The following is a 27,348-nucleotide window of genomic DNA, read 5'->3' as shown; positions in this document are numbered from 1 at the left end:
AACTGGGCTGGGGTTGTGTCTCAGTGGTAGAGCACTTGCCTAGCACATGAGAGGCACTGGGTTCGATTCTCTGTACCACATAAAAATAAAGGTCCATCAATAACTATACTTATGGGGGGAAAAAAATCAGTAAGTTTGAGTTTCTATATATTGTTTTAAATAAGGTGGCCAAGAAAAAAGCCTCAACTGAGTACAATCAAATAATAATCAACAAAGCCTGATAGGAGGATCAAGTTCAAGGTCACCATCAGAGACTTAGCAAGACCCTACCTTAAACTCAAGTGCTTAACAGTAAAGTTAACAAATATTTAAATATTTATTACCAAAAATGACTGAAAATATGCTGATTTAGAAATTCAGGCACTATAATTCAAACTCTGCTGCTCTAGAGAAATATGTAGGTTTCAAGTAAAGCGTCAAACCTGCAGTGTCTAGAATGAATTTCCTTGCTGTAACCTAACATTTAATATTTCAAGAGACAAGTAGATTCCAATACTTCTCCAAAGATAAAGAACATTTATCATGGTTTTGCAGCCATTTTCGTTCCCCATCTTTTAAACATCGAGTATTCTGCAAGCATTCTTCCAACACAAGGGTCACTCTCCCATAGCAAGGAGGCATGACATTAATTCACCGTTTCCCAAGACAGTTTAGAATAAATACTGTCACACTCCATGATCCATATATTTACTTTTTATTGAATTTGTTAATGTTACAGAGTTCTTGCACTGCCAAACCATGCCTGAGAATCCAAAGAAGGAAATGGTATAATGGACAGCCTCATCAACCCATCATACAGTATATTAAAACTTGATTCATATGCATTTTGAGAATTTCACAGTCTTTTATAAAATTATAACAAGAGTTGGAATTTAAGTCTGCTGCAGGTCTTCAAAATTTCCAGTACAGTATGCCATTAAATAAAACCACCTCATATTCATCTCAGTTCATTCCTCAACAATATAACCCAACAAAAGTTTGTGGGAAAAACGCATACTTTAAGGAAAATATGTGGCTCAGGGTCCAAGAGATTACTTGTTAAGGTTTTTGGCTCCCAAATCATGTCTTCAGTATAACCAAGAATTTAAAAATTCTCCTTTAATCATCCTACCTCCCCGCAACTGGCTCAGCTACTCATCCAAATAAATCAGAAGGCAGGCTGTCCTACCTGCCACCTCAAATACCAACATTATTGCCCAGAAGTCGTAGGCAGGTCCTGTCAGGAGATACTATAGCCTCCTAGAAGTCCAATTCCTGCACCAACATATTCACCAAGACCAAACTCCTACAGAGAATGGCCCCATACCAGGACAGCTGCCTTCACTCATGTACTTCACACCTGCCAGCAGCAAGCCCACAACTCCTGCCTTTGGTGAATGGATTTATTACAGAGAAACCCAGGCTCTGCACCAAGTGGTCACACACCACTACAAATATTTCTACTGAATCACAGATATAAAACTAGGAAATTGCTAGACTGTCTCATTAGGTAGAAAGAAATGTCTCAGTAATCCTGGGGCACTTCCACAGGTCCCTTTTAAGGACTAAGTACTAGTGGATAGCTTAAGCTGTAATTATTAAAAACAACAGGGCTATATCACTGTCTTTTGCCCTGCCTTTCCAAATGAACACTATTAGAGACACTCTAAAAGGCTGGTAACAGAGCTAGTGGGGACAATCACTGTATCTTTAGAATGTTTTTAATACCTTAAACATTTGGACACAGGTATGTAAGGAACTCTTGCACCCATACAAGATCCAGGACACTTAAATGGATTGTGGGTGGTTTTGCTCACATTGCTTGAATCCCTCAGTTTGAGTAGAAACCGCTGTCTCCACAGCAGTGTACTGTAAATTTAGACCTGATTGGAGGCTTTAGCAGCACCTGAAGTAGAGTGTCCAGCATTTGCTGCCCCTTATGTCAAAGGCTATTTGGTTCCACTCCAGGGATTGGCAAATTCAGGAGATATTTCACAATTCTAATGCATATTTCAGGTTACTTACCTAACCAAGCAATATGCTGTCAACGAACTTATTCCAAGTCAAAGCAAAAAAGGCCTTAATGTGGAACACAGAAAAAGCACTATCCAAATAAAAATTGACTAAGAGAAACGAGATTATTCCCTCCCCCACCCCTTTTCCCACTTGGTGGACCCAAGTTTGGTTGAATTCAATTTGTAGTTTACCTCAGACTATAACTAAAAACTTAAATTATAATTCACAGCCCTACATAGATGATCTGAACACAGTTCTTTTGAGCGGCATGTTCCAGGAAGTATAATATAGCCACAGCCTACTACAGAGTATTCCTTAGGGTGGGGGACAGGACAGGTTAATTAAGGTCACTTAAATCTTCATCTTTTACAGCAGATCAGAACCCAGATGGCTGACTTTCTGCAGGATTTCTGATAGGAATCCAGTAGAGCTGGTTTCAAGGTTCATATCGACACCTTAATAGCTGTAACCTTCTTATCCAGAAGTTGTGATCCACATGAAGTCCACAATGAGTGCAGCAAATCTGAGGTAGTCAACCCTTACGAAGGCTCAGTATCTGAACATAAAAAGATTTTTGAAATGACCACTGCTGCAGGTTTTGGTTTTTTGTATTTGCAGAGCAATTATGAAATAACACTGCTGAATCTAGTCCACACATTTATATAACAATGGAAGCTCTCCTAAATCCAGTATACATAAAGAGCAGTTGTGACACTTTAAACTTCCACAGTGCAACAGAGCCAGTCACTTAAACCGAGGGGTCTGCATCAGCTGCTGTAGGTCCAACAGAGATCGGATGAAAGGTTCATGGTGATTAGCAGTGGTCTAGTTACCTCAGAAGGGTTAGCAAAGACCATTCCTCAATTGTACTGTGTGTGGCTGCTTTTCTGATTTTCAAGCACAGCATACTGGTTGTCTAGCTGAAGTTTAAGGGCCTGGTTTTTTGAAACCTCATCCCTACCTCTATTTTTGTGTCTTACTACTTCAAAGTTCTTCTCCATTTCTTTATCCCTAAGGGAAAAGAAATGTAATCAGTAAATATTCTTCACTAGGGTTTTTTGAAAATATTCTTCCTTGGGGGTGGGGTGGGGGGAAAGGCCACCCCTAAATATCTTGGGGAGGGACAGAAAAGGAGAACTGGTATATAAAATTCTTATCAAATCATTTTAAGGCTTCAATTGAACAGAAAAGGTAATACTGTACCATCTACTGAATAGCATTAACTGCAAACCTGTTTGGGGACCATTTGAAGACAGCTGGAAAGAAGCTGTGCAATGAGATTCCTCCTAGGACTCACTTCTAGATTTAGCAATTAGTAGACAATAGATCTCTTTCTTTATGCATAAGGTAAGGGTAACAATTTTCTCATTCAAGTAAAGTTCTCATCATTCAATGATTTCTCCCACTTTTGTTTGTGGGGGTCGGACTAGATCAGGCAAAGAAAGCTGAGTGTGGTGAGTCACTCCCCTCCCAGAGTCCCTTACGCATTCTGTAGGAGAGCAGAGGAGCAAAGTCCAAGTGGAGGTTTAAATTCAAGCCAGCTGTGCTCTCAAAGAGGCGAAAGGCTGGGATTTACTTTAAAAGCCACCCAAAAAAAATTTCCATCTGATGTCATTTACATTTCTTCCCATTTTATTTATTTTTTAAAATTCATGTCCCTAAATAAGATGTAGATGTGCCATATGTGGTCATTAACTCCAGGTAGCATTCATTTTAAGTACCTGCTGAAATAAGATTATTTTAATATTAGATTTATAAATGTCAACATCTTTCATCTATTCACATTTACTGGGAAATACAATGAAATACTGCTCTTACATTTCTAGTTTCCATATTATAAGGAACATAAGCTAGTAACAATGTATTTATAAAAAATTTTAAATGAGACTTGTCACCGCCACAAAACATACCAAGCATCGGAGAATCTGTGACAGCAAAGTGTCTTCTATGCTCTTCCCCCTTGCCCTCCCTCCTGGGCCTCTAGTTCCAGCTGGTTCTCAGCTGCTTGTCAGTGGTAGCCTGGGCCTTACCAACAGGGAGTAGTCTCCCTCAAGTGGGTTTTCATTTCCCCTACACCCCACTCCCTGACAAGAGCCCGAGATCCCACGTGAAATGCAATAATTACAGTACTTACTTTCGGCTTTCTACATGCTTGGCAGTGGACTGCAGGGATGGGAACTGTGTGTCGCTGTATATTTCTGGTGGTCCTTGTGGTGTTTTCCTTGTTGTGGTTAGCCTGGCCCCAGGAGGCCTATACACACCACTAGTCATTGCTGGTTCTGGGGTTTCTGTAACTAATATTTTGTAAGAGCTTAGAGAAATCATTTAAATGGATAGTGTTTTAATAATCTATTCCTGCATCCTCAACCATTTAACAGTTATGGAAAAAAGCAACCCCTGATATGGAAAAGGTCTCTGGATTAGACAACAAAAGTTATCTGGAAAAAAAAATTTTTTTTTTTTTTGGTACCAGGGATTAAACCCAGGGGCCCTTAACCACTGAGCAACATCCCCAGTCCTTTAATTTTTAAAAATTTTGAGATAGGATCTTGCTAAGTTGCTGAGACTAAATTCAAACATGCAATCCTCCTGCCTGAGCCTCCCAAGCCGCTGGGAATACAAGTGCAGTGCATGCCACTGCACCCAGCCTGAGGAAATGTTTTAAAGTAAAAAGAATGGTTATCTTTTTAGGGTAGTTTTCTTTCTTTCTTTCCTAACTGGGAACTTAACCCAGTCCTTTTGGTTTTGATAGGGTCTCCCTAAATTGCTCAGGTTTGTCCTTGAATTCGCAGTTCTCCTGCCTCAGCCTCCTGAGTAAACTGGGATTACAGGTATACATGGGGTACTGTTTTAACTTTTCCTGTACATTTTTTTTTTCTCTCAAACACATAAACAGGCTTATGTGGGAAAAGTAGATATAAACTCAAGGGAGAACTCAGGCCATCTCTGGAGGAAAGACAGCCTCCATGTACAATTTTAATTCTTTATATATAAACAAATTCTATAAGCCTCTTTATGGAATATGAGAAAGAATTTTCTGGTCCTGGGATTACCTTTCAGAATGACTATTGTCGTCCTCAATTTCCTATTAGTAAAAGTGAAAGGTCACTTCCTTACCTGGATGACAGGCTAAACAAGATGCCAGGTGTAAAAGACTTAAAATGCTTGCAAAGTTTGTTAAAAATCTTAAAGTTATATTAAAAATAATGAACTAGATATCCTTATTTATTTAATCCTCTTCCACAATGACTTTTAAGGTTCTTGCCTTTTTTCCCCTCTTAAAAAACAGGAAAAAATTAAGCAGCTGAGTAGCCCCAAATTTTCCACTATGGCTAACATTATAGGGACATAGGTTTTCCCTATAACCCCTACTCCATCCTCAATATGTATATAGAGTGGATCTTCATGTTTGCCACCTTTTAAAATTTTAATTTTGTGCTGGCAGTGTAGTTTAGTGGCAGAGCATTGACCTACTATGTACAAGACCCTGGGTTAGATCCCTGGCACTACAAACCTTGACTCTTAATTTCAAATAAAGGTCTATTATCATTCTCTAGCTGAAAAATAATATAGCCATTTAACATAGATTTTTTTTTTTTTTGGTGGGGGGAGCATGCTGGGGATTGAACCAAGGGGCACTTAACCATTGAAACATTTCCCTAGTTTTTTTTTTTTAATTGAGACAGGGTCTCACTAAATTGCTTAGAGCCTCACTTAGGTTGCTGAGGCTAGCTTTGAATATCTTGAAAATCTCCTGCCTCAGCCTCCCTCACTGGGATTACAGATGTGATGGCATGCCACCATGCCAGGTTGCCATTTGAGTACTAGTATAATAGGATTATTGTTTTGTAGTCTTTTGACTCTGTGGGTGAAAGCTCATACATACATTATTTCTGAGTACCTAAGCTGCACTCAGATACAAACATTAACACAATAAGAGCCTGGGGATATAGTTCAGTTGGTAGAACGACTGCCTCACATGCACAAGGCCCTGGATTCAATACCCAGCACCATAAAAAAAAAAAAAAAAAATCACAAACCTTCTTATTTTAACCATTAGCCACATGTGACTATTTAAGTCAAATAAAATAAATTCAGTTCCTCGACCACATCAGCCACACTTTAAGTACTCAACAAGCCACATGTAGCAAATAATCACTGCACCACACAGTGCTATTCTATCACTGCAAAAATTCTATTGAACATGGTTTTGTAAAGGAAGGAAACAACTATGAAGAGATAGGTACTGTATCAAAAATTATAGCAAGGAAGGATTAGTGAGGGAGTAGAGGATGGGTAAGGTGATAGTGGCGGGAGGAACTATGATTTTAAATAAGAATGGGGGAGGGTGGTAAGATGAAAATTAAGCTAAGACTTGAGAGCAAGTGCAAAACACACACAAAAAGCCAGCATTGGCAAACCAGCAAAGCCAACCCAAGTGATTCTGTAAAGTTCTACAAAAATATAGCTCCAACAGCAGAGCCAAGAAATCACATCAGAGCCTGCATGGCCCTCTACCCCATGTTATTTACTACTGTCTGGCCCTTTACAGAAAAAGCTTGCAGATTCCTGACACAAAGGAAAGAAAATTCCAGACTGAACACACAGCACAAAGGGTGTGCAGTAGCAATGTGTTCAGTGCATCTATAGAACAGCATCAATGAGGATCAAGTTTTAAAAAAGAAGAGAAGGCAGACGCACAAGGCCTTATAAGTCACTGATAACTTTTAGCTTCTACTATGAATCATAGTGATAGGCTCTGATGTATTTTAAAAGGAACTGGATGCTGTGCTGGGAGTCTGTGTGTGTGTACATGGGCGTGGGAGGATTGCAGGGAGAAGCAAGCAGACAAGAAGTGCTACTTCAGTAATCCACATAAAAAAATGATGATAGGGTTAAGTGTGCAGCTCACTGCAGAGCATCTGCTAAGCATGTACAAGGCTCTAGGTTCATTGTGAAAACACAAAAATAAGCAAAATAAATAAAATTTAGCAGTCCACAGAAATGCCTCTTAATTTCCAAATTCTTCTGTTAAGGATTTAAAAATCTTTAAGACACATGTACAAATCCCCTCTGCCAGGAAAAGAAACACCACTGCTGTTAACCCTATCTCACATATATTTAGTTGAGCAGAGACCACATGTAAAATTATACACAAATAAGACATCTCCTAAAACAGAAACAGGAAGATTACCAACTACTGGAGCAGGAGGCGCTTGTACGGGAGCTGTTTTATTCCAGGGACCTGAAGATTTTTCTATACCTCCACCACCTCCTCCTTCTTCCCAGTTATCACCTGGATCTTCTCTCTTTTCATTGTCATCTTCTTCTTTTTCACTATTGGAAAAGCAGACAAGTGAATTCAATTAAAGAACTACCAAGAAAAATATCAGTCCAAATCCTTAGTTGTAACAATGCTTATCTATGTCACTTAACTTCTTTGAAGCCTCAATGCTTAAAGAAATGCTCAATGTTTAAAGAAAGGCGTGTGAAGAGATTAGAAGATTTTTATCTGTTTTATAGATAAATACTACTACTTGACTTCATGTGAAAAAAGGATTTCATTCCTTAAAACGTTGAAGTTCAAGACTACCGATAACGTGGCAAGACACCACCTCAAAATGAAAAATTTAAGGAATGGGGGTACAGCTCAGTGGTATTTTAAACAAACAAACCCAAGTTAAATCCCAGTACCTTAAATAATTAATTAGTCAACTAAAGGGTTGGGATGGAGCTCAGTGGTAAAGCTCTTGCTTAGCAAGCACAAGGCCCTGGATTCAATCCTCAGGACATCAAAAAGAAAATTCAAAAAAATCTAATACACTGGTAGGCTATGTGACAACAGCAAGATTATTTGTAGGTGTTCAGCCTCTAGTGCAGAACCTCAACTGACAAGAGGAAGAGAAGCTGACATAACCTGAAATGCAGAGAAAAGGGTGACCTGAAGGGCTGAATGCACAATTAAGATTTTTCTGGGACCAAAGTATACAAATTAGCATTTATGCCAAGTGTACCTTTGGTAAGCAAATAAAGGATTTTGGAAAATGTGATTTTGCTTATTGTTTATCTTGGTACCAGGGACTGAACCCAGGAGCACTTGACCATGGAGCCACATCCCCAGTCCTTGTATTTTTTTAAATGTTGAGACAGGATTTTATTAAGTTACTGAGGCTGGCTCTGAACTTGTGATCCTCCTGCCTCCGCCTTCCAAGCCACTGGGATTACAGGCAGGGACCACATGCCCGGCTTATTTGCTAATTCTTTAGCACACTACAAAAATGCTCTCAAAATGAAAATTTTCATTCCCACAGAGGAAAGCAAGACTACGTCCATGGTTCATATCAGAGTTAAAGTATCTCCTTAGTACCAGCCTCAAAGTCGGACACAAAGAATCCAATAGAATTAGTCCCCTAACATCAAACATGTATCTGTCACTGTTATAGAAGGAAAATATAAAAACTACATCTTTGGTTCTTCAGTTATATTATAAGGATATCCTCAGTGTTATCTAATCATCTTAAGACTGTCTATAATGTTCATTTTTGGTGACTGGGTCTCAATGTGTTGCCCATGACGGCCATAAACTCCTGGACTCAAAGGATCCTCCCCCTCCTGCCTCAGCCCCCTGAACGTTGGAATAAAAGGCACCTGTGTCAGGGCTCCTGATTACAATGTCTTGTTGTTGTTGTTGTTGTTTTAAAATATTTTTTAGTTGTAGATGGATACAATACCTTTATTTATTTTTATGTGGGGCTGAGGATCAAACCCAGGGCCTCGCACGTGCTAGGCGAGCCCTCTACCGATGAGCCCCAACCCAGCCCTACAATGTTTTTTTAATGTCAATTTTTATTACTTTATTCTTGAACTGACTTGAATCAGAATCTACCATTTTTTCAAGGTACCCTTATCTTTCCTTTTGCTGAATTACTGTCATTTTATGTAAAGCTGAATGTTCTAAATTATCAAGTACACATATCTTGTCTCCCTACAGTGGCTAGACAGCAACAATACTCAGTACAGTAACTGTTCAAACTTCCTTTTGCAGGCCAGGGGAGGCAATGCATGCCTGTAATCTTAGCTAATTGGGAGGCCAAGGCAGGAGGATCCTGAATTCGTGGTCAGCCTGAGCAACTTAGTCACCCCCTATCTCAGAAACAAAACAGAACAATCTTCCTACTGCAATTCTGACCTTGTGAATAATATACCTGGCAGAGTACTAGACTTTCCTGATCATGACATTGGTGGTCCTTCTCAGGTCCTCAGCTCCTCAGTCTCATTTGCCATCCTATCTTTCTCCCCTCCGATGAAAAACTTCAGCTGTTCCCTGAGGCTATCTATTCCTTAGACATTTTCTCCTTCTGGTATCTAATATCTAATCCACAATTATTATGGCCATAACATGGTAGAGGTGACCTCCACCCTGACCCTCTGTGTGAATTTGAGAACATGACAATCATTCCTGGCTTCTACCTAAGGATATTTAGAATACATTCCCTCTACTTCTATTAAAATGAGATACATCTGGCTATAAAACAAATTTCTTGACCAGCTTAACAGGCCCCTTTAAAGATACTTTGAATAAAACTTCAAAGATAGTGGGAGCATCAAGTGAAGTACCTAACAACCAGAGGTGACGCCAGTATTTAGAAGCCAAGGCTGGCAATTAAGAAGGTAGAGAGAAACAGCTCTATCTTCAAGCCTACATTTACTTAAAAGACTGTTTCTGAGGAAGACGATGGTATAGCCAAGCCACTCTTCAGTTTTCTCTTGTTTATTAACGCACAATGGAATCATATGCAGCCACTTAAAATGATGCTAGGCCTAAACTTACGTGGGAGTAATCTTCATGTCATATAAACCAGTAATTTACTAAATCATCATCTATATACCTAACATAAATAAAAAACATTTTGAGCCTAATTTTGAGACAGCATCTTGCTAAGTTGCCCAGCCTGGCCTCAAACTTGTGATACTGTTGCCTCAGCCTCCTAAGTAGCCAAGTATAGGCATGTGCCATCATGCACAGCTGAACATGTATACTTTTAAAAAGGATTTTAAAAATCAAATGCCAGACAGCATGTCCCATTTTCTAAAGGTAGCTTATTAAATCTGATGAATGACACCAAGTAAGGACAAGAAGGTAATGATTTATCCAGGAGTCTAACTAGTGGCATCCAAACATCAAAATTATCCCGAAAGGATTTTTTTAAATCATTTTTGAGTAATTTCATTTGCTTCATTTAAAGGGTAAAAGTATAGCTGCTATTCATCTAGCTATAAACAACTAATAATAATAACAATGTCCTAACAACCAAATCAGAGACTGGTGAAGAATCCACAGATGTTCATGACAACTTTTCTATACCTGAGCTGTCACAGCTTTCAGTTGCTCATTTAAATCTTGAAACGGCAGTTAACTTACCAATGCACTAAATTGCCATTATTCAAATGTATGTATACATGTTATTCTAAATTATGCTTCCCCTTTAATATTTGGTAACTATTATTAAAATTATTAGTTTGCAATAAACCTTCAACTGAAAAGCAAAAACTTTTAACAATGATTTGTCTTTGAGAAGAGATTATGAATAATTCTTTTTTTTAACGTTTATTTTTTAGTTTTAGGTGGATACAATATCTTTATTTTTATGTGGTGCTGAGGATCAAACCCAGTGCCTCACAGGTGCTAGGCAAGCACTCTACCACTTGAGCCACAACCCCAGCCCCATGAATAACTCTTATACATTTCTCTATGCTTTTATATTTTCTCAAATGGTCTAAAAATAAGTATATTATTTTTCTAATTAAAATGTTAAAGAAAAAATTTGTTTGACAGATGAATAGCATTTCAAGTAAAAGTTGTTTACTCAGTGCTATCCTTTCTACCACCTCCTTGCCCTCAGAAGCAAAGAAATGAATAAAATAATCATAAATTTAAAAACACATCTAGGTTACAAACTATTAGTAAATAAAAAGTACGATCTGTTTAATTACTGGGTAAGTCTATCTTTAATAAAAGGCACCTACAGATAAAATAATATTTTTAAGATTATGAGATATTAGCTAAACTAAAACTGGAAATAGTCTAATCAAGAACCTTTATTTTGAGCTAGCATGTAGCACATGCTTACCAGCAACTGGGGAGGCTGAGGCAGGAGGATCACAAGTTTGAAACAGCCTCAGGATGTTAGTAAGAATCTCTATCAAAATAAAAATACAGGACTAACCAGGCATGGTGGTGCACGCCTGTAATCCCGGCGGCTGGGTAGGCTGATACAGGAGAATCCCAAGTTCAAAGCTAGCCTCAGCAAAAGTGAGGCGCAAGCAACTCTGTGAGACCCTGTCTCTAAATAAAAATACAAAATAGGGCTGGGGATGTGGCTCAGTGGTAGAGTATCCTTGAGTTCAATCCCCAGTAAAACACACATACACACACACACACACAAACAACCAAATAAAACAAAACAGGACTAGAGATGTCACTCAGTGGTAAAACACCCCTTGGTTTAATAACCAATCCCTCCTCACCAAAAGGATCCTCTATCTATCAGATGAAGAAACTAATGCCCAAAAGTCTAAAAGACTGTTCTAAATGCCATTGTACTAAAGGCAAAGTAGAAGTAATTTACATAGCCTATTACATTTTCCTATTTGCATATTTCAGAAAGTGTCAGTCAACTCTCCGAATGCCAAAGTCAGAACAAGGAACAAGTTGCATTTTTTCCACAGAAAATAATTAGACTAAAATGCAGTTTTTGACCCAAATCAAGATAGTTTCTCATTAGCCATGTTTTGTTTTTAAACACTGAAGTGTAAATTCAACTTCATGATCCTGTTAAATACATGTCAGTTGGTGAGCTAAAGGGAATAACCATGCTAGAAAAGAAACACTATTGACCAGATCCTGTGCAGGCAGAATTCTACCAGCTTCACAGTGACACCCAGACAGTGGCCAAACCCAGAAGCTGACACTCAGTAAGTACCTTCTCCTGGGCTACAAAGCAGCAGACCTCAAAAGGACTCCAGAGCCCATTCTTTCACCTTCACATCTCTTAAGTTACAACACAGAAATTTTCTTTATTTTGAGATTTGAGAAATTCTATTTCCTTAGTATGGATGACCAGGACAGAACATTTTACCTCCAATTCACAGGAGATAACATACAATTCAATCCAAGTCCCATTCCCAAACACTAGGGGGAAGCAGCTGAAACAAAGACCTGACCAAGCTGCTGGAAAACTGGGCATCTCCATAGGCTTGTCTTCACTGTTACACAGTAAAAATGGGGAGGCTAAAAATGCCTCATGATTGATTCCTGGCCTTGAGCCTTGAAATATCACTGTACTTCATCCAAAGATTTTTTGCCTGACTCCTTCCTGGTACACAAAGTGTCTCTCCTCTATGCCCCACAGCACCTTGCACATCTCACATCTCTTTGAAGCCTTTTTTTTTTTTTAAATACTGGGGATTGAACTCAGGGGCTCATGCATGCTAAGCAAATGTCACACCATAAGCTACAGCCCCAACCGCTTTTCTAAAATTTTACTTGGTGGCATATCTCTTTGAAATTACCTACCGGTGTCTATTAGAGTACATTTTTATAACCCCCAAACAAAGCTAACACTTTGTATGCCTGGCCATACATGTATGTATGTGTGAAGCCAGTCACACACATATTTGCTACAATGACTCGAACATGGATTCAGGAACAATTTCTTCTCTTCAAAGTACAACTTGACCATTTTAACCAATAGGTTTAAAAATGTTGATTTCTCAAGAAGGTTCCTAGAGAACCACTCCAGGACTCAACTCTGTATTGACACTTGACAAATGGGCAATATTTTTGTAACCTTGAGAATTAATGAGATCTTTCTTTATCCCCCAAATCTATTTTTAGAAGTCTACAATCAACCAATCATTCCATCTCAATGAGGTCACTTTCATAACCATCCAATGGCTTCTCACCTAAGAACTTGTCTAAATGACTTGACCTTAAATAGGACTAATTTTGATATATTAAATATTCTTGGTACTTAAATCTTAAGCTGGTAGGTAAACCTGTTTGCTGATACTGAAAATTTTCCTTTAAAATATATACTTATCTTAAATAAAGGAAAGCATACTAATCTACTAGTGTCAGGTTATTTTATAAATGTCCTGTTAATGAAATCCTAATAGTACTAGCAGTCTCAGCTTTGCAGATAAGGACCAACACCAAAAAGTATGAGATGAGTGTAGTGTCACATGCCTGTAACCACAGGTACTCAGGAAGCTGAGGCAGGAGGCAGCTGAAGCAGGAGGATCCCAAACTTAAGGTCAACCTTAGCAATTTAGCAAGACCCTCAGCAACTTAGTGGGATCCTGTCTCAATGTGAAACATTAAAAAAAAAAAAAAAGAAGAACTGGGGATGTAGCTTGTACCCCTGGGTTCAATACTCAGTACTGTAAAACGAAAATAAAAAAATGTGACCAAGATCATACAAGTATTAAATCTCAGGCCAAAAAGTCCTTTTTTCCCTCATAATCATCTCCATCCTTTTTGGGAGTAACCTACTTCCCACTTACCTATGAGCCAATGTTTCTTTCATTAGAATCCCCACTATATTGAACCCAGGGCCACGCACATAATAGGCAAGCACTCCACCGCTGAGCTACACCCTAATCCAACTATCAAGAATATTTATTACAAAGTTTACAGGAATACTCTATATGTATATAAGGCACACATTTTAGTCATTATCATTAAACCTCAGATGATTTTCACCCTCAAACTTTTTCTGGAAGCCATTATATTCCACTTTATTGCAAGATTTATGAGGGGAATGGAAATAAACAGACCCCAAACTTCAGTTTCTAAGGACTCAAAAGCAACACCCTGAAAACGGAGTGATTTTTCAATGTTAGATTAACAGAAGTTTGGGACACTAGGCAATGATTAGATGCTAAGGAGAATGAAAAACAAAAACAAAAATATAAAAATGTCTACTTCAGGTCAAACAGAACTCAAAACACTCACACTAGCTGAGACCTATGTATGCCTAAGAAATATTTAATATTTTACCATCAAGAATAGTCAAGAGGCTGGACCATGGTAGCACATGCCTGTAATCTCAGCAGCTTGGGAGGCTGACACAGGAGGATACCAAGTTCAAAGCTAGCCTCAGCAAAAGTGAGGCATTAAGCAATTCAGTGAGACCCTGTCTCTAAATAAAATACAAAATAGGGCTGGGGACATGGCTCAGTGGTTGAGTGACCTGAATTCAATCCCTGGTGAGAGAGAGAGAGAGAGAAAGACAGATATACATACATACAGATACACACACAGACAAATAGACATAGGAGAATCACTTGAAGCCAGGAGTTAAGGGTTCAGCCTAGGCAACATAGCAAGGCTCTATCGTAAAAGAAAAAGTTAAAAGTAGGGTTGGGGTGAAGCTCAGTAGTAGAGCATTGTCCTAGCATGTGCAAGGTCCTGGGTTTAATCTAAAAGCAGCACACCACCACCACACACATACACACACACAAAAAGTAGCCAAAATAGAAGATTTGGAACTTTATTCAGTGACAAACTTCGGTTCAGTTTAAATATTCTCCTTACTTTAACAAAATCAGTTTCTAATTATTTCGTGAACCTGAAACTTTGCCCTTCAGAGTGCTACTCCTGCCCGGTAAGTCAACATACCAAATGCTATCCTTCTCGTCATACAAGTCTTTCAGAACCTGCAGTCAGGAAAAGCAGACCAACAAGAGATAACTTTACTATAGAACAGGAGCCACACAGAGGCAGGCAGTTCCACAACCTTAAAGGATAGGAGCCTCACAACCCTTTCCCCCATTTTCTAAAGGTCAAGCCCCAGGAGAAAGAAAAATGGAACAGGGATAATTTCCAAATCATACCTCTTCAAAAACATGAAAAAAATGGGAATAAAAACTCCAGTCGAATCATTTCTGCTTATCACTGCTCACAACAATCTCAAAGAGTGGAAAAGACATATTTCCTCAAAATTTCTATCAATCAGGTTTTGCTTTGGTTAATCTCACAAAATGATGGAATAACACCCAAGGAAATTAAAGTGTGGCTGTGGCAGCTATTAAAACAACAACAACAAAAAAATTTAGCTCTAGCTTTAAAAAAAAAAAAAAGTTAATCAAGGGAAGCTGAGGCAGGAGGATCACAGTTCAAGATCAGCTTCAGCAACTTAGTGAAACTCTGTTTCCAAAAAAAGGAAAAAAATAAAGGTAAGGTATACCTCAGTGGCAAAGCGCCTATGTTCAATCCCCATAACCAAGTGGGAGAGAAGCTATAGAACCACATATTCACCTTTCCCCCTACTTTACAAATCCCTCAAAATATGACATTTATTTATCTTTTTAACTTTTTTTAAATGGACACAATACCTTTTATTTATTTTTTATGTGGTGCTGATAGAACCCAGTGCTTCACACATGCTAGGCAAGTGCACTACCACTGAGCCACAACCCCAACCCCATGACATTTATTTAATATAAATCCAAAACTAACTACCAGAGACCAAACTTGATAAAATGTTATTAATTTCAAATCCTTCAACCAACCAATTTTATAAATTACTGTTTTCTTGAACTTTAAAAATAGCACACCTATTGGACAGGTGGCAAACCCCTGTAGTTCTGAAAGCTGAGGTAGGAGGATCACAAGTTCAAAGATGTCTCAGCAACTTAGCAAGGCCCTAAGCAACATAGACCCTGTTTCAAAGAAAGGACTGGGGATATTGCTCAGTGGTTAAGCACCCCTGGTACCCACCCTCCAAAAAAGTACACTTTGTTCAATTTCTTGTCCTTGAGGCCAATATATTCACTGTGTGAATACAAAATCTGTACTTTCTCTAAGTATCCTATATTTCAACTTGCTTACTAAGTAAGAGGAACTGAAAAACACCAACGTTATTTTTGAAACAGAAAGAAAAACGAAGTTCAATCACTAATATTAAAAGTTGGAATTTTGAAAGGACAAAATTCATTCTGGTTGCCTCAAATTAAAAAGACCTAACCAGAACTGGAGAAACCAAACTCTCACAGGATTTTAGAACTGGCAACTAATTTGATGAACATATAGACAGGACTGCCTTCAGAGAGGAAGAACAGACATAATACATTACAGTTCTAATCAGCACACCCAAAGCACAAACTATGATGTGGCTTTGGGGCTAAAGAAAAACCAAACCTGTGTCCAATTCCTATCCTAAATAAGGTTATCTAAACCCATTTGTAATCACACCGTACCTTATCTGCATTGCCTGAACTCTGAGTCCGCTGTAATCAACCTCTTTCTGCTCAAATTCTTTCCATTCATCTTCATCCTGTGAAAGAAATAACATCAGATCAATTAAAGCTCTTTGGAAATATACAACTATGCAAATATCAGACCTCGAAAAGCGCTGGAACCCCAAGTAATTATGGACTCATTTTATGGCCCAAGTCCTTGCTAGATTCCGTGATATGCCTAGTCGCCTAACATACTAACTGCTGCAGGGTTCTGCAGGAACTATTAGAGTAACCAGGGAAAGCCGAGCAGGGGGAGAAAAAAAAAATCAATAGTAATTCCACAACTAAATTTTAACTCAATGTTGCCGTAGCTTTTTTTTTTTTTTTAACCAGCTTAGGGACCAATTCATGCCAACAGAGCTGCTACAAATACGGCTTAACACGTTAAAAGACAAAATTCAGCCACAACTACTGGGCTGAAGTCAGACACCAAATTACTCAGAGCAGACGTCACTCGATAAATGCTGCCGTGCTGGGCACTGCGGTCCCAAACCAAGTGCCCCAGGAGAGTGCCGCGACCTGGGTCAGGGCGACGCGGCGCGGCACCTGGGGGGTCCGGGTTCTGGCGAGCCCTGCCCGACGTGGGAAGCCCACGTCACGTGGCCGGCTCCGCGCCCGTCCGCCCGCCCGCCCGCCTGCGCGGGGCCCCGCGGCCCCTCCCGGACGCCTCCCCGGGCAGCCGGGGGCGAGCACATGGGGCCGAGCGCGCGGCCCGCGCCCCAGTGCCCGCCTCCCGGCCCCTCACCTTGGTCACGGCCTTGGTGGCGGCCCCGGGGCCCGTGGCCCCCGTGCCTGCGGTCCCTCCATCGCCCGGCCGGGACCCTGTGCCTGCCGTCCCGCCGTCGCCCGGCCTGGTCCCCGCGCCCGGCCCGCCGCCCGCCGTTCCGCTGCTCCCGCCCGCGTTGCCCGCCGCGCCTGCGGCGCTCGCCGCCCGACTGCTCCGCTCCTTCTTCTTCTTCTTATCCCTCTTGGCAAAGAAGTTGTCCAGGCTCCGTTCCTCCGTCTCGGCCATGGCCGCGGCCTCCTCGGCCCGGATGGGTGGGGCCGGCGGCGGGCGCGGCCGCTCGGAGCTCGGGGTCGAGGCCGGCTCTGCGCTCACGCTGCCGGGCGCGCAGACGCCTCAGCCCCGCGGGGTCGCCGAGGCGTGTGAGGCGGGGCGGGCGGCTCCCCCCGCGTGCTGTCGAGCGGTGGTACGCTCCGCCCTGGGGCTCGCGTGCCGCTGCCTTAACTAGCCCTGGCTGCCCCGACGGCGGTGCAAGATCCCGCCTGCTCCACAGCCGGGGGGAAAAGGAACGCGCGGGCCAGAGGCTCCAGCAAGAGTGCTAAGCTAGCGGCGGCGCGTGCTGGAGGAAGACGCGCGCGCAGGCCCGGAGAGGAGGGGAGGGGACGGGGAGGGGAAGGGGGGGGAGGAGGGAGGGCGGGCCTCCAGCCGAGAGAGGCAGCGCCCGCGCCTGCGTACTTAGCTCCGCCCGCCGTTGTGGGCAAGCCGAGGGGCCGGCGGCGGGAGGAGACGGAGGCAGGGCGGGACAAAGAGCCAATCAGAGGCCAGGACGAAGCACTTAGGTGACAATCCGTGCTTCCGATGGGGCGGTGCCGGCGTGAGGGCGGGGATATGCAAATTAACTGACGCGGCTATCGACTCTCTCCGGATTGGCCGAGGGTTTGGCCTTGAGGGCGGGTATTTAGAGGGCTGGTTGGTGACATGGCTAAAGGGGACCCGCGGGAGGGGCGGTATGTCTCGACTGGGCGCATGCGTGGGATACACGTGTGTCTGCTCGGTGAGAGCGAACTGTGGCCTTGTAGTCAGTCTTTTGAACTTTCACGACATGGAGAGGCGCTGTGTTAAGCCAGCTGCGTTAGAGCTTGCTCCTCCCCCTCTGCTCACCTGTGTACTTTCACCTTCTCTGGGCTGGTAACCATTACTTTTGATCTGGATGATTATTATCAACTTGAGATAATAATATTTTCTTTTAAGTCCAGTTTACTCTTAAAATAAGCCAGTAGGCATATGAAAGGAAAATGACTGAACTCCATCCACTACTAGATATGTTGATCAAGGTCACTACCTCTTGCAACTTATGGGGGGAGTACCTCTTAGTGCTTAACATGCATTGGAGGCGAAATAAGTGAGTCTAAAAATACAGTTAGAGTGCCTCCTGCCCTGGATAATGATCTCAGTCTAGATAATGATCTCAGTTCATCCTCTGCTCCTATCCCTGCTAAATGGAGGGGAATGGCATATCATAGGGGTGGGAACCAAATTCCCATGCTATACCTGGCTTTACCAGATTAAGGACTCTTGGGGCCTTGAGAACGACATATGTCCTTGTTTATGAAAAAGGTGGTCCGTTCAACTAAACTGTCTACTTCCTCCTTCCAAGAGCAGAGGACAGAACTGTTACAACCACTGAGGAAATGACTCAGATGTATCTTAGGACCCTATGGGACCGATAGAATCCAGCCAGAAAATGGAGCGACTTGTCTTTTCCTTTACAATTTTTTTCACTGAAGGTATTTTTCCTACCCTCCACCACCACCTGCTATTGAAGATCTAAATTCTGAATATGTCCATGAAGTAAATTAAGGGCCTAGCCTTAGCCTAGAAGCTTCATATCATTCCTCAAATATAAACTGCCCCAACCACCAGGATAGGTCCTTAGGTCACTTCCTCTGTGACACCACATATCTTCCTATGATGCTGGCCAAATTCAGTACTGCCCATTACCACCACCCTCCCTGAACATCTCTAATCAGATTAATTTTCTTTCTTCCTTTTTTCCTTTCTTCCTCCCTTCCTTCTGTGTCTCTTGCCTTCCTCCTTCTGTCTCCCTCCCCCTTCTTTGTCTATGAAGCCTTTATTTACCTATATTTAAGACAGCATCTTATTTAAAGTTGAATAATTTGTGATTCCTGCCTTCAATTCCCTTAAAATCTAGAAGAGATAGATACCAATAACTGGCATGCAGTCCCTTTCTTAAGTCCCATCAATAACACATCATTACCAAACCTAACATGAGGGCACAAACCTGTAATCCCAGGGACTCTGGAGGCTAAGGCAGGGGGATTGCATGTTCAAGGCCAGCCTCGGCAATTTAGTAAAACCTCAAGCAACTTAGGGAAATCTTTTCTCAAAATTAAAAGTAGAAAGGGTTGGGATGTATTTCAGTGGTAAAGTGCCCCTGGGTTCAATCCTCAGTACAAACTAATAAAAAATACATCATTGTCTTGAAGGAATTAATGAGAAAATGTGAAGAAGGAAGAGCAGTCAAGGGCTTACAGCAAACTTTCCCACATTTTTTCAGCATGATTCATGGTATGCTTGCAGAACTTGATCATGTGTAAGAAGTTCAGGTCAGGCCAGCAGAGAGACCAGTGTATTTGTGGTAGGGTCATTGTCTGTAGTTATTCTGTCCTCTGTGTAGCTGGTCCCTTCCACGTTGACTCTCCTGCCCTGAAACCAACAACATCTATCTATTCCTATTGGTTGTTCAGAAGTCTCCCCTGCCCACACTCCTCTTGATTGGTTACACTGGGCTCTGAAACCTGTTTTCACCACCTGGCCCCAATGTCCAAAGCATCCTCCAGCTTTCTCCTGATGAAGATGTCTTCCCTTCTACCTTCCAAAGGGTTTGGACCTTCCCATCCTTAAAGCAAACAGGCCTTCACTTGTCCTTGCTAGGTGAAAAAGTTGAACCCTGACAAGGACCTCAACCATTCCCAGACACTTCAGCATGTCTTTGGGGGTTCTTAATGCTGTCCTAACATGGGGATTTCTCTGTGGGTCCTCTGAAGTGGTAAAATTCAGTGGACAAAAGTTATCTCCCTTGAAAAGTCTTGCTGAGCTCAATATTCTGTGAACTCAAGAGCTGGTAAAGGGCAGCTGGGCCCAATCCCATTGTCCCTGGGTTCTTTTCTGCTGAGCTGTATGTTCCAAGTTCCATTCTGCTACCTAGGCTAGAAATCCCACTCTCTCTCAGCTCAAAGGAATGCAGCCCATGCTGTCCAGAGAGCACACTAAGAAGTGATGGCCAGAATCCGCCTTTTCATTTGTGGCTTCCTCTCTAACATCTGTGAGACAGACTGTGCTGCTGCCTGAGCTATTCTTTTATTTTCCAACTGGCCAGCAACTACTTACAGATCACCTCCTGGGGGCGGGACCTCTCTCTCCTGACTTTTCTGTCAGTGTTGTGGTTTCCTGAACTTTAGAGGCCCAGAGCTCTTTCGTTTGATATATTTGATGCCTTCCTGGTATTCCCCTGGTTTGTTTATTGTTCAGTCACTTTCATTCATTCACTTATTCATTCACATAAAATCTTTGTTTAATGAGCACCTACTATGTTACCAGGCCTTATGAGTTAAGAATCAGTAGGTTGGGTTGGGGGTATAGCTCAGAAGTAGGTACTTGCTTGCATTTGTAAGGCCCTAGGTACAATCCCCAGTACAAAAAAAGAAAAAAGAAAAAAGAAAAAAGAATAAGAATACAGGCTGTATCCTTTCAGTTTATTCTACAATAAGCTGGTAAGTAGAAGCAGATACACAGTATACATATAATTATAACACATTAAAACTCTTGAAGGTAGGAATAGTATTGGGCATACAGCTCACATCACACAAGCTTTTGACTGATGTTTGTAAAATGAAAGATATCTCCATTAATCCCCAGTTTTCTATATTAACAGAGAAATGTGCAAATCATGGGCTATCTGACAGGTTCCCTTGTTGGCTTCTGAACACATGCTCTCACATACAACAAAGAATTCAACCTTCTCCCTCAACCTCCTGTCCCTCCTAAGCTCCTCCCTGGCACTAAGTCCCTGGTCAAAGTAGGCAGGGGAGCAGAAGAACAAGGCATGCATGCCCCACCCCCATACAGACACATCCACTCCTACCAGCAAAGCTTGGGAAAGGGAGTCCAGCACAGTAAATCCACTCCAAAGGGGTCTGGTTTACCCTTAGTTGAGCCACATGAAGTTGTACTTACTCGATTGTTTTTGTTGTTGTTGTTGTTTGTTTGTTTGTTTTAACAGGATCTCACCATGTTGCCCAGGCCGGCCTTGAACTCCTGGGTTCAAGCAATCCTCCCGCCTCAGCCAGAGTAGCTGGGACTAGAGGCACGCCCAGCTGTTGGACCATTTTTGACCAAAACATTTTGTAAAGTTCAAGCTAATACATTGGCAAGTAAACTAAAATGTTCCGTAAACGAATGAAGAGCTGGGGAACAACTAAGCCACGGGGTGTCTGTCTCTGTGTCTGGAGAGAGGGGAGGTGGGGCTGGAATCTGACAACTGAAGGAAGAGCAGCCTACTTGCCTTTATGATATGGAGAGGGTGAACTGAAGGTTGAGGAATGAGGCTGGAGAATAGAGAGGAAGGAAAAAGAAGATGATGAAAGCAAAGAAGATGGAAATTGGCACTTCCCACCTCTCTCCAGGAAAGAGCAACAGATGTGCTCACACAGATGTGGCGTGCTGTGAGGTGGAGATGAGTCACCCGGCCCCACCCCGACTTGGATAAAACAGCCCTCAAAATGTCTGCCTCCCTAAACTCTTGGGATATACTCACCATCCAGCCCACTGATGACTCATTTAGCTCTCTGGGATTGCTAATGTTGGGAAAAGGGTAACCCAGCCAACAAGAGAATTCCAGTTACTGAAGGCGTAACACCCATTGTCAATGAAAACATTGGTGTGTGGCTATAACTTCAGGCTTCTCTGATTTGGATAGCTGGGAGTCAGGCTTCTGCAGGTAGATGAGCCCCTACCCTCCACCAAGATGATGATTTGGCCATGAATCAAGTTTAACTGTGCTGTAAATTCACTGAGGAAAAGCTACCCTGAGTGGCCTCTTTGGAAGCCAGTCAAATGATTCTGGCACAGCAAGATCTTCTGACTCAAGCACTTTGATCATAGAGTGCAAGGGATATAATTATGTTGGCAAGGCACGATTATCCTGTCCCTGACCCCAACTCCATTCCTGATCCTACTTCATGACCCAACAAGTAGGTGTGAAAATTTTCTAGCATTTTCTGCTTCTGACTCAGCTCCCCAAGTCCTGGTTACCAGGTCAGTAGGCCAATGATCTTGTCATCCTCTTGGGAAGAAGAGCAGAGAGGACAGGAGGGCAGAGTGCGGGGACATCTCCCTATACCCAGTTGAAGGCAATTTCTTTAATTTCCCTAGGTCCATTTTGTCATTTTGGCTTTTTGGGGGGTGGGTGGGTACCAGGGTCTTAGCAGCTGCCCACCCTGACGAGATGAGCTGGGTTCAAAAGAGCTGGCTGCAACATTAAACTATGAAAACGGCGAAGAAATCGCACAACACGCGGACATGAGTTTCTAAGGTTGAGGGTGGGACTGCTCTGTGACCTGGGAAAGAAAGCATGCACCAGAAATCTATTTTATAAGGGGGACCTACAAGGGAGATTCGATGGAATGTTCTTCACCAAATAAGGGAGGCGATGATGCTTCAAAGGTGGAGTCTTACTTTGTGATGTCTTGTGGTCAGCTGATTGATTGACATCTTGGCAAGTCACACCCATCTCAGGTGCAGTGTAGGATCACAGATGGAGCAAGAGGAAAGCACACTTGCATCACACGCCCATTCAGTGTGCAATGCCAGCATTGTCCCCTCATATAGTTCCAATGCACATAGCTCACACACACAGCCCATGGATGGCTCGAGACACTGGGGATTGAACTCAGGGACCCTGGACCACTGAGCTACATCCCCCACCCTATTTTGTATTTTATGTAGAGACAGGGTCTCACTGAGTTGCTTAGTGCCTTGCTTTTTTGCTGAGGCTGGCTTTGAACTCGCAGTCCTCCTGCCTCAGCCTCCTATAGGCGTGCACCACCATACCTGGCTTTTTGGCATTCTTTTGTTGTTGTCTTTTTTTGTACTGGGAATTGAACCCAGGGGCACTTTACCACTGAACATCATCTTCAGCAACCCTGCTCCTCCCCTGCTTTTTTTTTTTTTTTTTAATTCTAGACAGGGTATCATCAAATTGCTGAAGCTGGCCTCAAATTGCTATCCTCCTGCCTCAGCCTCCTGAATAGCTAAAATTACAGGCATGTGCCACCATGTCTGAGTGGTTCCCTTGGACCATTTAGATTCAGCCATTTTTGAGGTCATAGTCAGTTTTTGTATGAAGGCTAATAAACTATATATAGTCAGAACATTTAAGAGCCCCGAATAATAAGCGATTTCATATTTAGTAATTGCAAATACAGAGCATGAATTTTTAATTATTTCTTGGTTTTGTTTTTTCCTTAATTGTCAACCAGTGTTTATGGATGGCCCACCATGTGACAGTTACTCAGCAGGTACTGAGGATCCAGTGATGAATGAGGATCAGAAAGAGGACAGATAAAAGGATGCTCATCAAAACCCCTCACATAAATAAGAACACACACCATCATCACCGTCATAACCCTCCCCACCATTAGGTGTAACTAACATTCATTGGATTTCCCATTTGTCAAGCTGAGAGTTCATAAATTCTTCCTCTCATTTTTTTTTTTTTTAGAGAGAGTGGGAGAGGGGAGAGAGAGAGAGAGAGAGAGAGAGAGAATTATTTTTTAATATTTATTTTTTAGTTCTCGGCGGACACATCTTTGTTGGTATGTGGTGCTGAGGATCGAACCCGGGCCTCAAGCATGCTAGGCGAGCGCGCTACCGCTTGAGCCATATCCCCAGCCCTCTTCCTCTCATTTAATCCTCACATCTCACAAGGAAGATGTTTATCATCCCCAATTTACATATGAAAACACCTGAGATGCAGCAAGATCAAGTGTTAGGAAGAGACAGAGCTAATTTAAACCTAGGTCTGATTCCAGAAAGCATGCACTTGACCATGGGGTGATGACCTGTGCAAAGTTCTCTGTGTGTCTGTGACACTGTGGCTCCTTCTTAGTACCACACTGCACCTGCTTTCTCACTCACCCTTTCTGAGACTTGGGAGTCACTCTACCTCTCAGCCTCAATAGACCTGGGTTTACTGGTCTGCTCCCAAGTCATGGTTTGAGAGAGAGGGTGAGACAGCCTCAGGTAATCATTGATGATCCTCCTGTCCAATGATTACATAGCATTTTGATGATTGTGGCCCAAATGCCCTGCATGAATTCAGTCATAGATGGTAGGGTCTGGACTCTGCCCCTAAATCCATGCCTGGTCTCAGACAGGCTTCTCCTGTCTGATGGGAAGCCCAGACAAGGGAATGCAAAAAAAGGATAGAAATTGGACATTTTGGGTTTTTTGCAGAATTTCGGGGGCTTTCTCTCTTGTCACTGGTGAAATCTCATTCTTATGGGCATCTGCCGTTCTAGGCCCCAGAGGAACAAAGTACATGCTTTGTTCTTGTAAACCATTGTGAGTTTATATAAATCAATAGGATAGAATGATATTCCATATTGAACCTGCTTCCAAACACAGGTCAATGAAGAATAGCTCAACTTGTAAGTCTCCGTAAAATGACCATGTCAATCAAAGGTTCTGCATGGTGGTGTCTCTCCCTGCCCTCTACCCTCATGTCCATGGCAGAGCAGCACAGATCTCAACCTCCCCTTCCCCTCACTGCCTGACTATAGCAAACCTGCAATTGCTGCAGGACTGGGTATCACTGTATCCTAACCCAATCCCAGGCCCTCATATTTCCCAGGGTGTCTGGAGCTCCATTTTCTGAGTGTAGAAAATGTGAAACCTAAAAATCTCCTCTCTTACTGTTGACTATAGTATCTGGTTGAAAATTACCTTGCATCTGGTCTTACCTGACCAGCCTCAGTAGAAGACAACCCTCAATGAGTGCAAGGAGATTTTAACCTGCTGAGGTCCCCAAGGACTTTCTGTGCTCTATTCAATTCACTGGAAACACTGTCCTCAGAGTCACAGGCTTGCCCAGGCTTCCTCTGTCCTGCATTTCAGTTAGAGTTGTGGACTTACCTATTAGGCTCTCTGCTGGACCCTGCCTGTTCTGTCCCATCTGTTTTCATCCATGAGATCATGGGATGCCCTTGGTGTCTCTGAAAATTTGGTGGATACTAGATTTGTTTTGAAAGATAATGTGATACTTTTCTTAGGTACTGTGGATTGAACCCAGGGGCACTTTAACACTGAGATACATTCCTTTTTTTTTTTTTTTTAATTTTGAGAAAGGGTCTTACTAAATTACTGAGGCTGACCTCAAATTTGCAATCTTCCTGACTCAGCTTCCTAAAATACTGGAATTACAGGCATGTGCCGCAGTGCTTAGGCTGATAATATAATACATCTAATGTTATATAGGGTTATTTATGTACTTATCTCCTCCTCTAAAGGCTTAGATAGAAGACAAATGGAAAAATATAGGAAGGAAATGAAAGGTGCAAAAAGACATGAGGTGACTACAAAAAATTGCATGTCTTTATGTTCTGGAAACTGGCTTCTTGGGGGGTGGGGACAGGGCAAATTAGGGACTGAGCTTCCTAGCATTTTCCCTAGATGATGTCACTAGGAATTTCTATCTTGCCACTGAATATGATATTGTCTTCAGAGATAAAGCTAGACTATTGTGCCAGATCCTCACAATCTTGCAAATCTGGGCAATACAAACAATTCTATCTCCTTACATCTAGTGCCTTTCAAAGCTCCTTGGGCTCCGATTTGCCTTATATTCTTCTATCTCTGGATCCTTAGGTATTCCCTCTTCCAAGAATGTCCCGCTCTCCTCCTGTCCATCTGAGGAAGCTGGATCTTTAAGGGCTAGAGGAAGCCTTCCACAACTTTCCAGATTAAACTCTAGGTCTCCCAGGCTTGCCTAGGCCTTAACCACACACACTCTTTTTCTTTTCTTTTTTTTTTTTTTTGAGGTACTAGGCATTGAACCCAGGAGTGCTCTACCACTGAGCTACACCCCTAGCCCCTTTTAGGTTTTATTTTGAGACAAGATTCTCTCAATTGCTGAAGGTCTCACTAGGTTACCCAAGGGTGGCCTTGAACTTGTGATCCTCTTGCCTCAAGGATTACAGGTGAGTGCCTGGGATTACAGGTGTGTGCCACCGTTCCCTTCTCTCTGCACTTCTTGTAAAGCACTGACCCAGATCTGCTCCATGTTTTCACGTGGACACCTGCCTCCTGCTAGCAGTAGACTGTACTGGTTGGGGGGGGGTGTTTTGCTCAAGTATAAAGAATTTAAGAAAAACAAATAAAAAATTTTAAAATAGGGCTAGAACCAGGGGCAGAGGTGTGAGCCTGTAATCCCAGCAACTGGGGAGACCAAGGCAGGAGGATCACAAATTCAAGGGCAGTTTGGACAATTTAGTGAGACTCTGTGTCTCAAAATAAAAAGGGCTGGTGATGTAGCTCAGTGGAAGAGTACACCTGGGTTCTATTTCCAGTACTGGGGGGAAAATAGGACTGGGGATTTAGCTCAGCCAGCACTGAAAAAGAAAAGAATCTCTCCGAATCCTTGAATTGAAAAGCTCCAGGGACTTGAAAACCTAAAACTCAGCCCCTAAATGGGGTAGCTCAGATTCCCTACTGGGAAAAGATTAGCAGTCTTCCTGATTTATCACCTTCAGGGTGTTAGAATCTACCTGATGTCCCACTTTGGCTGGGCCAGCTGTGGCTTCCCCAAAGCCTCAGTTCCCTGGGCTGGACTGGCCTGTGGCCTGGGTCTATGTGACCAAGCAGGCAGCTCACAGAGCCTTGGGTAGGGAGCTCCTGGAAGCATGCATCATGTTTATTAGTGGCCTCCCCTGGGGACCTCAACTCATCTGGCCCAGAGGGAGCTACTTTGCTGTCATTCCCTTCCCTCTCCTCCCCGCTTCCCATTCAGCTGTCCTGGGCAGAGTCCTGGGGTCCTGCTGTCTCCCCAACTTCCTCCACCTCTATCCTATTAATCACTAAATCCTACAACCTCCCTCCAAGCACGGTATTCTTTCTAGATCAAAAAAATCTGATCAGGCCATTACTCCTCTGTTTAAAATCATTCAGTGGCTACCCATTGCCCTTAGGATAAAGGCTCAAATTCTTAATGGGATTTTCAAATCCTTCACCTGGTCCTTTTGAGATAA

General features: G+C 42.4%; 1 protein-coding gene across 3 annotated transcripts; it reads right to left on the bottom strand.

The window, feature by feature from the left end:
• Positions 1-1,549: 1,549 nt before the first annotated feature.
• Positions 1,550-17,689, bottom strand: Cdv3 (CDV3 homolog). 3 transcript variants are annotated; one of them, XM_026383863.2, is made up of 5 exons: positions 17,045-17,689; positions 16,258-16,334; positions 7,190-7,332; positions 4,130-4,289; positions 1,550-3,006 (listed from the first exon to the last, which is right to left on the bottom strand). In XM_026383863.2, the coding sequence occupies exons 1-5, from the start codon at positions 17,309-17,311 to the stop codon at positions 2,856-2,858; spliced, it is 798 nt and encodes a 265-aa protein (XP_026239648.1). In that variant the 5' UTR covers positions 17,312-17,689; the 3' UTR covers positions 1,550-2,855. The 3 variants fall into 3 exon arrangements, with proteins under 3 accessions (XP_026239648.1, XP_026239650.1, XP_026239649.1); XM_026383865.2 differs by having other exon boundaries at positions 1,550-2,551; XM_026383864.2 differs by lacking the exon at positions 1,550-3,006 and adding an exon at positions 3,024-3,719.
• Between the last annotated feature and the right edge of the window lie 9,659 nt (positions 17,690-27,348).

The sequence above is a fragment of the Urocitellus parryii genome, chromosome 2 (assembly GCF_045843805.1).
Source record: "Urocitellus parryii isolate mUroPar1 chromosome 2, mUroPar1.hap1, whole genome shotgun sequence".
NCBI lineage: Eukaryota > Metazoa > Chordata > Mammalia > Rodentia > Sciuridae > Urocitellus > Urocitellus parryii.
Note: the sequence above shows the minus strand (reverse complement) of the source record. Positions and strands in the feature narration are given on the sequence as shown.